Genomic DNA, 18,087 nt, shown 5'->3' with positions numbered 1-18,087 from the left:
CAGAAAATCACCTTGCTGACAAAGGTCCAAAGCTATGGTTTTTCCACAGTAATGTATGGCTCTGAGAGTTGGATTGTAAGGAAAGCTGAGTCTCACAGAATCCATGCTTTTGAACTATGGTGCTAGAGAAGATTTTTGAGAGTCCCTTGTCCAAGGAGGAGATCAAATCAGTCAATACATGAAGAGATTAATTCAGGCTATTCATTGGAATGTCAAATACCATAGGTGAAGCTTACTTTGGCCATATCATGATAAGAACAGACCTTGGAGTCTTTTAGAAATTTGATGGAAAAGACCCTGGTATTAGGAAAGATTGAAGGTAAAAGGAAAAGGGGACAGCAAAGGAGGAGATAGATAGTATCATAGAAGTAACAAACAAGTTTGGACAGACTTCAGGAGGCAGTGGAGGACAGTAAAGCCTGGATTGTTATGGTCCATGAGGACACAAAGAGTTGGACATGACTGAACAAATGAACAATAACAGCAAAAGCTGGAAAAGTAGGCTGGAAGCAAATGGTCAAGAGGTTTAAATGTTAATCTAAAGGGTTTTCCTTTTATCATAGACAAAGTAAGGAGCAACTTCGTATCTTCATACAATTCTCAAACAGTCCTCAACAGTCCTCATACAAAGACTCTTGAGCAGGGAAGTGATGTGATTAAACCTGTACTTTAGGAAGATTACCTCGGCAGATGAGTGAAGGATGAATTGGAGAGGGAAGACAATGGAAACAGGGAGACCAATTATCAGGCTGCTGCAATAATGCAGGAGGGAGGTGGTAAGGACACGAACTGGGTGATGATGATATGAATAGAGAGAAGGAGATGGATTAATGAGGTGTTCTGGAGAGAAAATCAGTAGGACTCAGTGACTAACTATATAGAGAGTGAAAGGAGAGATCATAAGGTAGAAGGAAAATTAAAAAAATATATATGCTCCCTATATTTAAAAAAATCTAATCCATGAGTTCCCTGTGCTTCCACATCCTATTTTTTATACATCTTCCTCTTTTCCTATTCAGTGTTGCTGTTTTTGTTCAGGTGTTAAGGATTTCATTCTTGGTAAATTCTCATCCCTCCTGTTCTGACTCTTCCTGTAGAAATCTAGGCCTTGAGGTACTACCTGTTCTTGGTCTGAACACTGAAATATGTTCTTCCAAAATCCAGGGTGGTACCAGAAAAAGAAACTGGCTTTCTTTCCTTCTCCATCACAAATTCCAAGGTGGTGTGATTACTTCTCCACTTCACTGTCTCTTGGATTCTGATCATTTCTACTTTAATAGTCAGTTCCTCCTTACTGGTCAAAATCAGGTCTGGACAAAACAGCTTATTCAATTTTTTCCTTCTTTTTAAGAATGAAATCATTTTTAAAGCAAACTAGTAAAGTATTATCTGCTCTGCTATGGTCAGACAAAGAACTCCAGGGCTTGCCTGTATACTGAGATCCTCCATCATTACTAGATTATGTGTCCATGCCAGCTTGTGACATGTATTTTATAAATGTTCAAAGTGAGGCTCAGATATATAACATTACCCTGCTCAAAAAAATTAAAATTACACGTTAACACAAACAGGAAAATATTCATGATGAGCATATAGATTACATTACATTACATGTTATCAGTGGTAAAGAAGAATTAATGAAAATGATGTTATTTGTAACATGTATGAACAAAAAGGAGATGATATAATAGTCATGTAGCAAAAATGAAAGACAAAAGTTGTCACCCTTAAAATATTTGAAAAACAAAAGGAAGACTCCTCATATTAAATAGGTCCTCAGTGAAGGAGTAACCGTAAAGTAATGAAACAAATTACACTGGATGATAAACTATGGATGGGGTCTGCATTAATGAAAGGAAGATCCACAGCAATGAAATAATGGATGTACCAAAGGTACTCAATTGTTTTAGAGCATCTCTGTAGATGACAATCTTTTGCTGATGAACATTCTAGAATTTCAATATAAAGAAGCTATAAACCTTGTCATTTTTCTATAGAAGATAACTTCGAAGATGGGCATGCAATTTCATACATGGGGGGGGATTCTTCTTCCACAAACAAAATGACACCTGAGAAGTGTGGGAACATCCCAAAACTTGGTGGATCATGAAGATAGAAAGCCTGGGACCAATAGGAGCCAGTGTCTTCAAGTCGATTATTCATGAGAGTGAACATTGTACATACAATTTCTTCTATAATGGAACTAACAAGTTTATAGATTCAGAGATTTAGAACTGAAAGGCATCTTAGAGGCAATTCTAAACCTCTCATTTCACAGATAAAGAAAATGAGTCCCAGTGAGATTAAGTAATCTGAGCAGCACCACACAGGAAACAAGAAGAATAGCAGGAATTTAAATCTGGGTCCTAAGAGTCCAAATCCAATATTCTTTCCACCAGTGGTAGGAATCCTGAACCAAACTGAGTGTCAAATACTGTGTAAAACTGTGGGTGAACAAAAACAAAAGCAAAGACAGTTCCTGACCTCAAGGAGGTTAAATTCACACAGATCAAACAACATCCAAAGAGAAGTAGAGATTAGGGAGAGACACTATGGTAAAGAAAGTTATAAAGATGCTAAGTGTATCTATAAGAATTACATTGACACACCTTATCCAGGAACAGTGGCAGAATCAATTTTATCATGGTTCATGGAACCATAAGTGGGAGGGAGAGTGGTTGAAGAGTATTCAAAGTGCCAAAACCATTAAATAAATATGATCAAATTAATAAAACATCATCTGGAATGTCTGGTGCAATACCAATTATACTCTGAAACAATAAACATGAATTTATTTGACAAAAATAATATATTTCAAAAGTCTTAGTGCAATGCTAAGCTTAAGTACTTTAAGGAATTTTAAAACATAAATTATAATAGTTTAAACCTGCAGTAAGATTTCTGGGGTTATTTTAATAATTATTTTAATTTTATTAATAAAATTACAAATATTAACAAATATTTGAATAATTTAATTATTTTAATAATCCTGATTATGATCAATTTGATATTTGGAGGAGGTCAATAGTGCTCAATAAGATTTTCATTACAAACTGATTGCAATCAAAACTATGCAATAATACAGACTTAAGAAGACTTTTAAATAAACTTGCACTAAATAAGTAGAAACTGAAAAGTCAGAGAATCACTTCTCAAATATTGAGTTTTGTTTTAGCACACATACACAAATAACTTAAACAAGCTTGTTTTTCCAATATGCACAAAAAAATAAAAAGTGAAGTTAATGTAGAAATGGCGCACAACATGATTTACTTCTTACACCAAGTCATGAAAAGCAATTCTCCGTGCCGTGCAATAATATGACAAAAGCTCTGACAATGTTTTCTGGGCTTTTCTCCACTGAGGTCACAGACTTCACAAACCAAGCATTCCTATTACTTTGAGGGGAAAAAATACTACTTGCTGTATGTCAGCCTTTCCAGTCCTGTATAACAACATATCTCTGTTTTCACCAGTGAAAAGTGAAAAATAATTGGCTGAAGAGCTGAACACTTCAGCACCAGACAACATTTGCCAATACTGTAGAATGACAGAATCGCAGAGATATCCATGTTTTTAGTGGTCTTTTAGTCTTGCCTGAATGGGAATCACTTATATCATGATGAGAAGTTGTTGTTGCTCTTGCTGTTCAGTTATGTCCAACTCTTTGTAAACCCATTTGGGGTTTTCTTGGCAAAGATACTGGACTGGTTTGTCATTTTCTTCCCTAGTTCATTTTACTGATGAAGAACTGAGGCAAACAGTGTTAAGCAATTTGCCCAGGGTCGCAAAGCTAATAAGTGTCTAAGACCAGATTTGAACTAAGGAAAATGAGTCTTCCTGACTCCAAGCCCAGTTGGCACTCTATCCACTCTGTCATTTAACTGCCCTCAAAAAGTTATTATCAGAGATTAAAGTGATTTCTGGGGAGAAAAGAGGCAGCAAAGTGAGATAATCTCAGAGGCAAGAAGACCAACTGTCTCTGACACACAGCAGTTGTATCACAGCAGGCAAGTCATGTACATTCTTAATACTCTAGGACAATGCTGTCAAACTCAAATAGAAATGGGGGCCAATAAACAGTACATAAGGATCCTGGGGAACCACATATTGACTTAGAAAACCACATATTAACATTATCTATGTTCGATTACATTTTGTTTAATTGCACAGGTGATAATTTGCCTCGATAAAGGGAGTTTCTTCCATTTGGTAGCTCCCTCTACACCACTGAAACTGCAGGCCCAGTCCCTATTTCTAATTTCAGAAAACCGATTTGTCTTTGGGAAGCAATATGCATTAAATGTGACTGACAATTGTTCTGTGTCTCTATTCAATTAGCATTATTTCAGCACACACACACACACACACAACAACAAAACAAAAACAAACAAAAAATAACCTGGGTATTACTCCCCAAATTGACAACCCCCATGATTGTGTTTCTCACACTTTCCTGGGAACAAGAGCAGATGAGTAAGAGACTGACCTCCATCTCCCTGATTAGGAACCTTTTCTCTTCTTGTTTTTTTTCTTGTCTTTCCTCTGCTCATAATCCCTTCCATTCAACAGGGAAGCTATAAGTCAGAGGTAGCAGAGAAGGCACACTTGTACATTTTTGCCTTATTGCAAAATAGAACTGCTTGTCTCAAATCCTTTTAGTTTATTTTGTATACCTGATACTTTCATTATTTTTAATGGTTAATTAAAATTGAAATTGGTTAATTGAAATTGTGATTTTATATGTGGTGGTCATTAAAAGAAGGCCTTCTTGATAATCTAAAGTTGGAAGCTACTCTCCACAAATGAATTCAGAAAGTGGACAGAGTTGCTGTCACCTGAATCTTAATCTACCTGGTCCCATTAACTCTGACCTAGGCATACAGCAGTAAATAGAGTCCAGGATCTCTAGGCCTTATATATGAAATCCCAATTCTCTCAAAGGAAGGTACACAATCTCAAAGAGAATTTCTATTACAAACCATTGAAAGGACAGCAAACAAAACAGAAAAAGGCTTCTATCCCTTTAGCTAGTATCACAGGGAGTGGAGTATGGATATACACTGTCAAACACAAGGATCAATACATATATAAATATTCTTATAAAATATGCATTAATAAATCAAATTATTATTCTCCATAATTAGAGAACAAAAAATGGACAACTTATAAAAAGATGAGAAAATAAGTAAAATGGACAATTTATACTAAGATGAGAAATAAAAAATAAAAAGAAAAATAATAAATGAAATAAAAGAAAATGACATTTTTTTCTATTAAATTAATGCATCTTGAGATTTAAAAAAAATGCACTCCACTGAATTTCTGGATTTTATTAAAGGCCAAGTAGACTAGACTATTACAAAGACTACAGAACAATTACCTTGTTTCTTCTTCAAAATTCTAGCTGCCGAATGATCATACTTTTAATAGGCATTTAATAGCCCTCAATGGAAGAAACAAAGACTTTAAATTGAAATTAAAATCTATAATCCTTTGAAATTATGGAATTACTTTCACATTAGGGGTAGGGTTGTGTTTAGGGATTGGTGGGAATAGGGAATTAATATGCTAGAGCAAGTGGTACAAATGGAGTTGGAAGGAAGGGTTCCAGGGCATCCCAACTCCATTAGTATTCATGCTGGTTGAATATAGGGCAATAGAGTAAGAGACTATAATCTCCATTTTCACTGCTCTCTATTGCTCGGACTGCTATGCAAGTAGAGTGGGACAAAATTTCATTATTTAATATTTGTAGCAAATGATCACTCATTTATGTCTTATGAGAAATTTGTAATAAAATAGAAAATAACTTCAATAGTGATGATAATGATTCATTCTAATTATTTGAGCTCTCTCAGTGTCCCTAAATATATCTGTCCTATTTGCCACTGAGCTTAATTAAACTGAGATGGCTGGATTAATTAAAACCATAGTAAACATAAGACTAAATAATAAAATGCCAGGTTTTTTTTTTATTCCTTTTTGGGCAGTGCTATAAGAAGCTGTATCAATTTTCAGTGATGAATTATTTAAGATTGTTTTGGTGGCATAAAAAAGTCACCTGCGTACATGCTCACTTCAAAAAAGCAAATACTAAATCTTGATCTGGAAAAAAATTAATTTACCTGGTTCCAAAAATTCTATCAATTTGAAACAATATTATCACGTCAAAGTAATGTCATAATTTTAAATAAATTTCTAAAAACATTTTCCTCAAACTTCTAAATATATCCTTTTTTAAAGTGACAACTTAACAGGGCTGGTTTAGTTATCTGAACTTATCAAAGAGAAACCACAGAAATTCAAAAATTTCTTAGAAAAATATATGATTCCACTTCAGGGTAAATACCAGTATATGTATTCAAGGACTAAAAAAATATAACACATGGACCTTTTTCTAGTTCTAAGAGTTGCATTATTGCAATCTAAGAGAATTTCAAATGATCTTTTTTTAAGGAAAATGTTTTAAATGGAAATAGATATATTCAGCTATCCAAAATCCATGTGTGAATAAACTTCCTTCCCCCATTCACCACTGAAAAAAAAAACCTAATTATTGTCCCAAACAGAATGAACTTAGGAAAGACAATGTCATTCTTCCATCAGCATCCTCAGAGAGTCCTCATTTATTCTATTCAGATTTTTTTTTCCTTTCTGGCAAACATGAAACAATGAGTTGCAATACACAAGAACTATCGAAAGGGAGCACTTTTGAGCCACTGAAATCGTGTGGCAGCCTGAAAACCACAATCTCCAACTACAGACAATGATACTATCTCAGGTATTTTATGTGCTAAAATGATCATTAAAAATTAAGCACCACATATAAGCTGCCATTTAGAATATTAATTTACCTTTACTAATCATCTTTTTAACTTGAGGCTAAAAGAGTTCACTTACCATTCGGATATTCAGGCTTAGTCCAGGAGATGTTAAAGGAGTCAGATGAATAGGATTGGGCTTTAGGAGCAGGAACACCTTCTGGGACAGTCTCATCAGTTAAAGCCATACTGATTTCACTGATTTTGCATCCCCCTCCTGTACAAGCCTTAAAATACCAAAGAAAAGCAAATAAATGCATTTTTCTCCATGCCCCAACTGGTCAAATGAAAACTGATAAAGGAGACCTTTCATTTGATGTCTCAACTTATGTTAGATAGCAAATGGCTGAAGATAACCATAATTCCATTCCTGATGGCTGAAAATGATTGTGGTTCAATGTTTAAGTCTGGCTTTTGAAGTTTTCTGTTTTGTTATTTAAAGACATGGACCAGACATCTATAAATACTATTGAGAAAGCTCAACTCTATGAATTATACATGCATATATATCACATATCATTACTGTTTACATATCATTGCTGAAATTACCTTGTGTTTATGGGTAAGAGATTAAACTATACTCAGACCACACAACAAAAGAGTACCCCAAACTCTATACAGTGCAACTTTATAGCAAACAAATTCACTTTACGGAAAATTGAAAGAAAGGCCTAAAAGAATTCCCTTTTATTTCCAGTAGAGTGACCATGTTATTAGAGTTTACATAAAATGTGAAAATGAATAAAACATTATTTATCATAAATCAATACATAAAAGTTGTTGATAGCATATTTAATAGATAGAAGGGTCAAATCATTTGAGTTTCAGGTGCTAGATGAGATTAAATCTAACACATGGCTAACAAACTTAAAATGATCATAATGCCAAACTCTTGCCTACTAAAGTACTCATCCTCCCAGGGATAATTAAAATGTGAAAAAATATTCAGAAACTCACCGTATATATGGACTCATATAATAAGCTAAAATGTATGAAAAAATAAGTTTGATGTATTGGGGGAAAATTCCATTATTTAATCATCTGAATAGCATTTCTGTAGTAAATTTCAATGGATTTTAAAGGATTTTCTTGAATGGGTTGACCGAGAATTAGCAGCAAATATATACATTTATGATCTATATATTTGAAAATCACATTTAAACTACTATTCAAGCACTCCCTAAGAGCTAATTACAATTTATAACATTAATTTCAAATACTTTGCTAAGGCATTTATTTATATTTGAACTAAAATTATTAAGAAAATGAAGCAAAAAATCACCAAAGACATAAAAAATTCTGATACTACTATTTTTTTAAAAAACAATGTTTTAAAAATCAAAACATCTCTCTCTCTCTCTCTCTCTCTCTCTCTCTCTCTCTCTCTCTCTCTCTCTCTCTCTTCCTCTCTCTCTCTTCCTCTCTCTCTCTTCATTTGTTAATGCTTCTAATACAGAAGAATTTTGTGGTTACCCTCACTCACCCCAACAAAATAAAGAAATGTAGCTCTCAATTGGTGATTTTTTCATTAAAGCACAAAACTATTTTTCATCATACAGCTACAACATAACTGGAAGTAATGAGATTTTTTTCAACATATCATATGATAAAATTGCTTACTCCCTTTTCCATATTGTAACAATACAGGAATTTCATAGACCATCAGAATATTTTTTTTCATCAGATTTTAACAAGTTTAAGATAGGTTAAATTTTGGTCATTAAACGGCACAGACTTTGGGGCCCTAATTAACTTCTGCGGGCTGCCTCTAATTCTTAGCTATGGCATACGCATATATATGTAAGACATAAACTTTCCTTCTCCTGGGGATGAAATCTTTGCAAATAAAGAGGAATCAATTGATCATGTTGCCAAACTCTTATTATACACCTAATCACCTCCAAAGCTTCAGGGCATGTTCTCCAGTAGCTTCAATTACTATCAGCTGATTTAAAAAAAAACCCTCCAAACTATTATCTCAATACGCTGGAGGTCAACCAGAAAGTTAAGAAGGAAAAGAGATCATATAGCAAAGTTGAATTATCATGAGGAAAGGTTCAAAGACTAACCAAGAGGATTAAAATTCTAATACTTTTATTTTCTAGCTTACTAGTTTGTTTGTTTGTTGTGGCAGGGGGTGGTGGTGAGGGGAGTTGGAAGAGGAGAAGTGAAACATGCCACAGAGTTCCACCAAGGTAAAGAACTGGGGTTAAATATTATGACAGTGATAATTATTTAATGAACTCCCCAATTTTCCTCATTCCCACAGACTGACTCCCAACTAAACTATTATTCAGTTCAGAATAGAATATACATTTAAATTCTCTAAGATTTTGTTCCATGACTTAAAAAGAAAGCTAAGGTCATAATATCCCCTGAGATGATTGGAGAAACCCTGAAGTTAGTAAGCATTCTTCTACATCTATCAGTGATTAGAGATAGGTGGACCAGTAACCAGACAAACACACATCGTAAAGATAAAGGAATTTTAAAATGGCCATCTTCCCACAGTGTTTCTGTGCTGTAGGCTCTGGGTTTCCTATTGGTGACCCTTCAATGACTCTGTTTTCTTTCTACATCTTGCTCTGGGAGCAGTAATCAATTCAACCATACCCTTCCCAAAAAGAACATCTCTATCAACTCTTTTATGACTCCACCCACTATCCCTCTGGCTTCCTTGACCAAATAGCTTTCTCCAACCAAGTTCCTTAAGGGCAGGAACTGTCTTGCCTTTTCTATTTGTGTCTCTAGTACTTATCACAGTGCTTGGCACAAAGTGAGTCTTCGATACACGGTTGTTGTTGTTTTGGGGTTTTTTTTTCCATTAATTCATTCAAAAATAGTCTTTATTCAAAAATAGATGAAACCATAACATGTACAAAAAATACCTAGACCAGGGAATTGTCTTCTAAAGATCCCTAATTTTGGTATTATTTTTGTTTTATTTAGGCACAAAATGTAAGGCCTTTGAGGTCATGAACTATGGGTGATCTAAAATTGCTGACATTCCCAGCATCTATCACAGTATTTGACAAAACTTAATAGGCTGTAACCATATCCAATAGTATCTCATTTGAGCTTCACAACAACCCTGGAAGGTAGATGCTGTTATTATCCCCATTTCACAAATGAGGAAACTGAGTCAAATGGAGGTGAAGGGGTTTATCCAAGCTCTCATAGCTTGTAAGCATATGAAGCGAAATTCAAACTCAGGTCTTCTTGACTCCATGACACATGCTGTCTCTATTCACTCAACACCTAGCTGCACCTAACTTCCATATTTGGATAAAAGATACCTCCATTCTTCCAGTCAATCAGATTTGCAACCTAAAAGTCATCTTCAACTCATCACCTTCACTCATCCTTGATTTCTAATAAATTGAGAATTCTAATTGATTTTACCTCTTTGACACCTCTCTGCTTATAACTGCCCTACCCTAGGCCTTCATATCATCTCTCATCTAGACTATCACAATGATATCTTATTTGTCTCATGTACTCAGTCTCTGCCTTCTATATCTCATCTCCCACACAGATTCTAGATTTATCTATTCTTAAATCATACCACTATGTCACTCACTCCTCTGCTCCAGAAGCCTAAATAGCACCCCATTGTTCTTAAAATATAAACTCCTCTGACATAAAGCCAGAATTTGATTCTGGCTAGTGTCTCCTGGCTAATCATACATTACTCCCTCTTATACTTTCAGCAGTATAGCCAATTTGGCCTACTTTATATTCTGTGTACACAACATTCAATCTTCTGCCTCTATGCTATCTCTCCAATACTTAGAATATTCTCCCTCCCCAGATTCATGTAATCTCTGGCTCCTTTCAAGTTCAATTTTAAAGGCATTCACTTCAGGTGTCACTTCCTATCTTCCCATTTCCCAAAGTTTCACCATAGCACAGTGCCTGGCATTTATTAGGCATTTAATTGTGTTTGTTGATGGAATGTGGCCATCCAAAAATTTCTGAATTAATCTAATTGTACTAATATCTCATCCACATTTCTCCACTTTTTCCAAAAGAACTATGTTCTCAGAAGGATTCATTCTGATATGGCACAAATGGCATATTTGGAGTATATTATTCCAATCAAGCTACTTAGCTAACTACATTCAACATGGCTCCTTGGTCTTTCAAAACTGACTCAATAAACCCCAGTGGAAGTAATCGGCAGTTAATCTGTCAGGTCTGAAGAGGTCCTGTGGGGAAGGCAACAGCCCTCCTCAGAAAAGTATCTCCCCTCCAGAGGTAGGGTAAGGAACTTTGCCTGAATCCCAGCTTATCCACTTAGCAATATCCAGTTCCTATAATTCCACTCCTTACCTGTCAAAAACAACATGAAATACTTCATTAAATGTTTCAAATATTCCAAATCTGGGTAATTATATCTACAGCATTACCCTGGCCTACTAATTTAGTTACCCTGCCCAAAAAGGTAATTGAGTTTGTCTAACTTGACTTGTTCTTTGTGATGCTATGTGGATTCTTTGGGATACCCATTTCCATTTCACAATATTCACTAATCATTTTTTTTACTAATTTGATCTAGCATTTTCCCAGGAATTAAAGTCAAGCTCAGTAGACTATATTTTGCAGATTATTTTATCTTTCATTTTTGGAAACTTGAAGTAATATTTGCCTTTCTACAGTCTTGTGGTACCTCTCCTATTCATGATTTTTCATGTAACATGGACAAAAGTTTGGCAATCACATCCATTGTTTCTTGCAGTACCTAAGGTTGCAGTTCATCTGAATTAGGTGTCTTGAACTCCTCATGAATGATGAAAAGTACTTTAAAATGTCCTAATTTGTCAAATGCTTCAATATCACCAATGGATTCATGACTAATTAACATGGTCTCCCATGGCTCAAATGGCAACACACACTTACTATACAACCTCAAAGGAGAGTTCTCCATCATTGGCCAAGAATTAGGTAGATGATGTTACCATTCAGTATTTTCTTTGACCAATAAGAAAAAAAGGAAAGTTAGTTGGGATGAGGCATCTATCAAATAAGATAACATGTAAAATTGTTTGCAACCTTAAAGTGTAAATGCTATCTATTATTATTTTTAAAATTAAGACTAGTAGAAGGCGACACAAGAGAAGTGTGCACATGAATGTTGATGCAAGTGTTTGCACATATTTTTTTCTAATATTATTATTAAACTGATAATTGTCTTTATTCAATGCTATCCCACTTTAAACAAGTGCATATATTGGACCTAAAAAAGTGGCACAATATGTTTGTGTTTATTTTCTTGCATCCAAGGGTGCCTTTAATATTTTCCCTAAAATGTTATTAATGTTCTAAGAACCTCCTGATAAAGATAATCCTATTGAGTTAATTTACTAATCTGCTAATTTTAGAAGGCTACAAATTGGCCTACAAATTTAACTTGTGCTATGTATATACATAGATATACATACACATTTATGCCAAAATTTCTACTAACCAGAATTTTTGTCGATACAAGTATTCTGATGAGCTATTTACCTGAAAAGCTTTTTTTTTGTTTCAATATTTATTGAACAACATCTTTAATAATATCTCATGGGAAAAAATGGAAAGAAATAGAAAGAATGATATTGAGAAATATGTAGAATTTGAGAGTCATTGAATGACTAGACTAGAATATTGGTGATTAGGAGATTAATGTCAATCAGGAAACATGTCTCTAGTGGAGTTCCAAAGGGATCTTTTTTTTTTTTTGCTCCTGTTCTTCTCAATAGCTATCACTGTTATTAATAACTTGGATGAAGACATAGATTATGAAATCTGCAGATGACTAGATGCAGGTAATCATAGCTATTATCTCAGATGACATAATTAGGCCATAAAATGAATTTTTCAAGAGTAATTATTAGCAAATAACTAAAAAAGGAAGTAGGAATTTCAAATGCCACCATAAATCTACAGTAGATAGAGTGCTAGGCCTAGAATGAGGAAGACCTGAGTTCCTATCTTGCCTTAGACACTTATGAACAATGTGAGCCTAGACATGTCACTTCTGTGCCATTTGCCTCAGTTTTCTTAACTGTGAAATGGAAATAATTATAGCATCTACCTTGCAGTGTGGTTATAAGGATCAAATGAGATATTATTTATAAAAAAGCATTTAGCACAGTGCCTGACAGAAAGTAGGTACTATATAAATGCTTATTCCCTTCCTATCCTCCCATAACTTCATCAAGAACAGGTCCTGCCAGATGAACATTATTTCCTTTCTGAGAGACTTACAACACTAGTAAATCAGGGGAATGTAGCTATGTTTTAGTTAAGATTTATCAAAGCATTTAACAATATTTATCATGCTATTCTTGTAGAAAATATAGAGAGATGTATGAGAAAATCATAGTTCGGTGAATTTGAAACTAGTTGAAAGGCCAGAACCAATCCATTAATGAATCAGCATCTACATGGAGTGTACCAGGATCTGTGCTTTGCCTTCTGAATTTTTGTCAGTAATTTTGACAGATACAGATGAAATGTTTATCAAATTTACTGATAAAGCAAAGTTAGGAAAGATATATAACACACACTATGACACAATGAGGAATCAAAATTTGACCCTATATTGACAACTAAAGGCAAGTTAATAAGTTGCAACATAATAGGGATGAATGTAAAGTTTTTAATTTTGTTTCAAAAAATCAACTTTACAAGTACAAACTGGAAAAAAGTAGGCAGAAAACAATTTTATTTTTTAAAAATCTGGGAAATTCAGAGGATTGCAAACTCAATATGAATCAACAGTGTGACATGCAAATCTCAGATTATTTTTAGAGAACAACAGGGTGAATAATGACAGAGGTGATAATCCCATATACTCCTTCATGATCAGACTGCATTAAAAGCATTGTGTTCAGCTCTGGGTAGTCCATTTTGAGGGAGATGTTGATAAACTGGATAGTATCCAGAAGGCAGCTGGGATGGATAAAAAGTACATGGACCATGCCAGATAATGGTTATTGGGGAAAAAAAAGGGGGGGGGAACAAAATAGTTTAGAGAATGAATCAGTAGAATTTTGTTAGGGCTGGGATTGGGTGGGGTAAGGAAAGAATATGGTAATTATCTTCAAGTATTGAAAAGAAGAGGAAATAAACTTGTTTTGCCATACCTCAGAAAGCAGAGCAAGGAGAAACTACTAGAAATTACTATACACACATACACATATAAATATATACATACATACGCATACACACATATATATGCATGTGTGTATATATGTACATATGTGTGTTTGTATGTATGGAAGCACTATAGGAGGAAAAACTACCTAACATTTAGAGTTATCGAAGCAAGTATGGGCTTCCCTAGGGGATTGTGGGCCTTCTTAATTATTAATCATTAGGCAAAGTCTAGCTGTCTTTTTGTTGAAGCCAAAGTAAAGCAGATTCTTGTTTAGGTGTGAGATCTATTCTAAGTGAGATTCAATGATGCTATAATCTGGCCCATATTTTGATTCACTTTAATAATAATTTCATTCTCTAAAAGGCAGAAGCAACAATGAAGGCAACAATAATTTTGCACTTGGTTCTGACCAATAAATTGGAACTAGTTCCCAGGGTAAAAACATTTAGAATCGTAAGAGAAAGGGATCACCACACCTTAGCAATTATATTAGAAAAAGAGAGGGAAACTATGAATAGTCTACATAAAGAGATGGTTTTTAAAAGTTCTGATAAGTCAGAAGAAGAATTCCCTGGCCTAAGATTCTAGAGAAGTCAGCTAAAGAGGGGTACTATAGAAGAGGAACCTGATTTGTATATTGACTAACTGGATTAGAAGATGTCCAAGATCCCCACTCACTTTGAGATTCTGTGAATTGATGAAAATATTTCTGAAGTTTGTAATATATTTTATTTATTGCAGTGACAAAGCCAAGCTGCGTAACCTTCAAAAGCCTCTGTTTCCTCATCTGTAAAATGGGAATAATAAGAACTACAGTTTTCACATCATTGGTTTGTTGTGAGACTTAAATGAGATAATGTATTTAAAGCATCTTTGAAATTGTAAAGTGTTGTATAAATCTCGATTATTATTATTAATCTATTATGCCCTTCACAGCAATTAGCATATGAATATATGATAGCTAATTTTTTTTTATTATTCAGTGTACCGTTCAAAGTCATTATTCTGAACATCAGATAATCTTAAAGTAGAAAGCAAGCTAAAAGATAATTTAGGCCAATGTCCTAATTTTGCAGAAAAGGAAAATACACTGAGTCAATCAAGTGATACAGTCAAAGTTATCCTAGTACACTGATTTCTTAACTCTCAGCTGTGTTCTTCCGCTAAATCGTGCTATCCTTTATCAAATGGTTTTCTAGATATAGAAGGTAAAGAAGATTGCTCTAACTCTATGTTGACCCCTGAGAACATACTCTGAAATTTGCTTTTTTCAAAATAACTATCATATCAGCTTCTTTTGTTGTCTATGCTCTCTTCCTAATGAAAATAGAGTGCTGAGAAATTTCTGTTTAATTCTCTCAGTTGGTTACCAGCTAATTGAGGCTTTACTGTATACTGAAATTCATATTGTATTGTAAATTGTGTAGATTTCTGTATTAGTTCTTAAATATCTAGTTAATTCACTTTTCACTCTCCAGGTAGGGAAGCACTACACAATCAAAGAGGTATTGAGTATTTCAGTTTCCCAAGTTGTGTTTTAATACCTAGGCACAGTGAATAACTTAAATCTAGATTTTCCAGTGGTGTCTGTGAATGCCCTTGTTTGGGGATTTCAAGTCAGACAGTTAACAATAGTTGAGTATAGTTTATTTTCTTGTGGTATAATATTTGGAGCATTCAAGAGCATGTTAAGTAAAATGAATGCATACACAGTGTCTACATAAATGTAAATTTATTCATAATCAAGAGCAGAATATTTTCTATGGCATTTATCAAAGCAAATATCCTTATATAGGTATTGCTATAAAATGAAGAGCGTGTTTAAAACAAATAGGGACAATCTCATATTTACATTCAGTTATTTTCAGATGTGCTATTACACTTAAAAATACTATATTTCATCAAAAAAAAAAACAACAACAAAAGGAAACACTACCCTGAAATTCCACAAAGATATCAAGGTCTTTTAAAAGACCTTCTTAAAAAGCTGCTATTTTGCATTTTTAAAAATTGTGTGTGTGTGTGTGTGTGTGTGTGTGTGTGTGTGTGTGTGTGTAATTTAAAGCACTAGACATTTATCAGTTGCTGTGGTTTTCTGAAAGAAGTGACTGTTCTATTGAGATAGAAATGTAATGGGAGCTATACTATAAAAATAATCTAAAATATTTGGGGCTCATTTAAACCTTCATTTAAAAAATAAGATCTAAATTTTCATACTGTGAATTGTTTTTGAAATGAATACAAGCTCCACAGGGAAATGACCTTATTAATCCAGGCATTTTGGAAAATGCTGTCCACAATTATAGCATTCTACAAATAAGAAAAGTGAAATAATTCCTGATAATCCCAAATTAGATTTAGAAAAACCTACTGATTCAGATTATTATTTTGCCATTTGGCAAGACAGCAAATGAATATATGTGAAATGGATCAACAGCACTCATATTTAGGATATGAAGTGATTTTAAAATGTGAATTGTAATACTATTGTTGCCTTTTATTTTAGAATGAAGGAAGAAAAGGGGAAATCAGGAAAACTTACAGCCAGCTTTATCAGGTATCTGGTACCAGGGAAGAGATGTCGTATGGTATGATCCTGGAAAAGTTCTGTACTGTTATAGATGACGTTCCAAACTGTTACATTTTGTTCATAATCTGCCACATATAATATATAACGCTCCAGAATTCCATTTAATTTCTCTGGCTGTTTCCACCTGGAAAAAGAGAAATGCAGCATTATGTCACTAATCATTAACTTTTTCAATGAAATGGGAAGGTGTTGTTGTTGTTGTTGTTTGTGTGTTTTTGTTTTGAAGGGGTTGTTTGTTTCAGACTGTCTCCCTAGCTCATGGAGGCTGAGCTTCAGCATCTCACAGGCGGGATCTCATTGCTAATCAGCACAGAGGCTTAGAGCTGCTCCATTTCAGACATGGGCTTGATTGCCTCTCCCTAGATTGCCTGGTGGTCCCCTACTCCCAGGCTCTCACCATATTGGTGATGGAACTGGCTTGGCTTTAGCCCCACCACAAGGCAGGCATTCCAAGTTCAAGTGATACACCACCCTCAGCCAATCCATTAGCAGGGACTACAGGCGTGTGCCATCATGCCTGGCAAAATGGGAAGACGTTTAAGAGCACAGGCCAATGTGTGATTGTATTTCAAGTGATACAAAACAACTGAAAAACCAGAAGCACTTAATCAGCTATTTATTTTTAATGAACCCCTCTTTGTTGAGGCCTGCAATACTTTCCCTCTTCCACTGGACTACTGACTTTCCTGGTTTCCTTTATGTCCTAACTAAAATCCCACCTTCTACAGTAAGTCTTCCCGATTTCCACTTAATTCTATTAATTATTTCCTACTTCTCTTGCATGTAGCTTGTGTGTATATATTTATCTCTCCCATTAGATTGTAATGTCCTTGAGGGCAGGAACTACTTTTTTTTGCCTCTTTTTATATCCTCATCACTTGGCACAGTGCCTGGCAGATAGTGGGCACTTGTTATAACATTTATTGATTGACTGATTACTAGATACCCAGTGCTATGTTTGATGATGTTAAGGATACAAATGCATAAGACATGGTTTTTGATCTTAATGAGATCTTCCTCAAGCTGGGAAGTTAAGGCTAATAACACATGTGAAACCATTACTGTAATTAACAGCTCAAGATCATATAAAATTAAATTAAATACTAAATTTTGTACACACAGACACACACACACATATATATACACATATATATACACACACACACACACACATATATATGTATATGTCTGTGTGTGTGTGTGTGTGTGTGTATGTATGTATGTATGTACGTATGTATATCCAAAGTGCACTTGAGGACTGGAGGAAAGGGTAAATCAATGTGGGGTAGAAAAGCCAGGGAAGGAGTGGGACTTTAGATACACATTGAAGGTTGGGTAGGATTTTGAATAGGCAGATAGAAAAGGAAGAAACCAGGTGAGGATAACAGCAAGAATAAAGGTAGGGAAGCATATAATAGTTGGGACAACAAGAAAACTGTCCCTAGAGAGACTGTATGTTGAAAAAAAGTGAACATGATGAGGAATAAAATGCGATTAGAGGAGGCAGGTCTGGATTATGTAAGGCC

General features: G+C 34.6%; 1 protein-coding gene across 1 annotated transcript in view; it reads right to left on the bottom strand.

Annotated features, from left to right (window-relative positions):
• The window catches only part of USH2A (usherin), a 962,202-nt gene that overhangs the window by 477,980 nt on the left and 466,135 nt on the right, over nucleotides 1-18,087 (bottom strand). Inside the window, 2 exon segments of the mRNA XM_020982269.2 lie at nucleotides 6,904-7,051; nucleotides 16,514-16,685. Coding sequence (XP_020837928.1) covers nucleotides 6,904-7,051; nucleotides 16,514-16,685 — 320 coding nt within the window.

The sequence above is a fragment of the Phascolarctos cinereus genome, unplaced genomic scaffold (genome assembly GCF_003287225.1).
Source record: "Phascolarctos cinereus isolate Bilbo 61053 unplaced genomic scaffold, phaCin_HiC Scaffold_5;HRSCAF=322, whole genome shotgun sequence".
Classification (NCBI taxonomy): domain Eukaryota; kingdom Metazoa; phylum Chordata; class Mammalia; order Diprotodontia; family Phascolarctidae; genus Phascolarctos; species Phascolarctos cinereus.
Note: the sequence above shows the minus strand (reverse complement) of the source record. Positions and strands in the feature narration are given on the sequence as shown.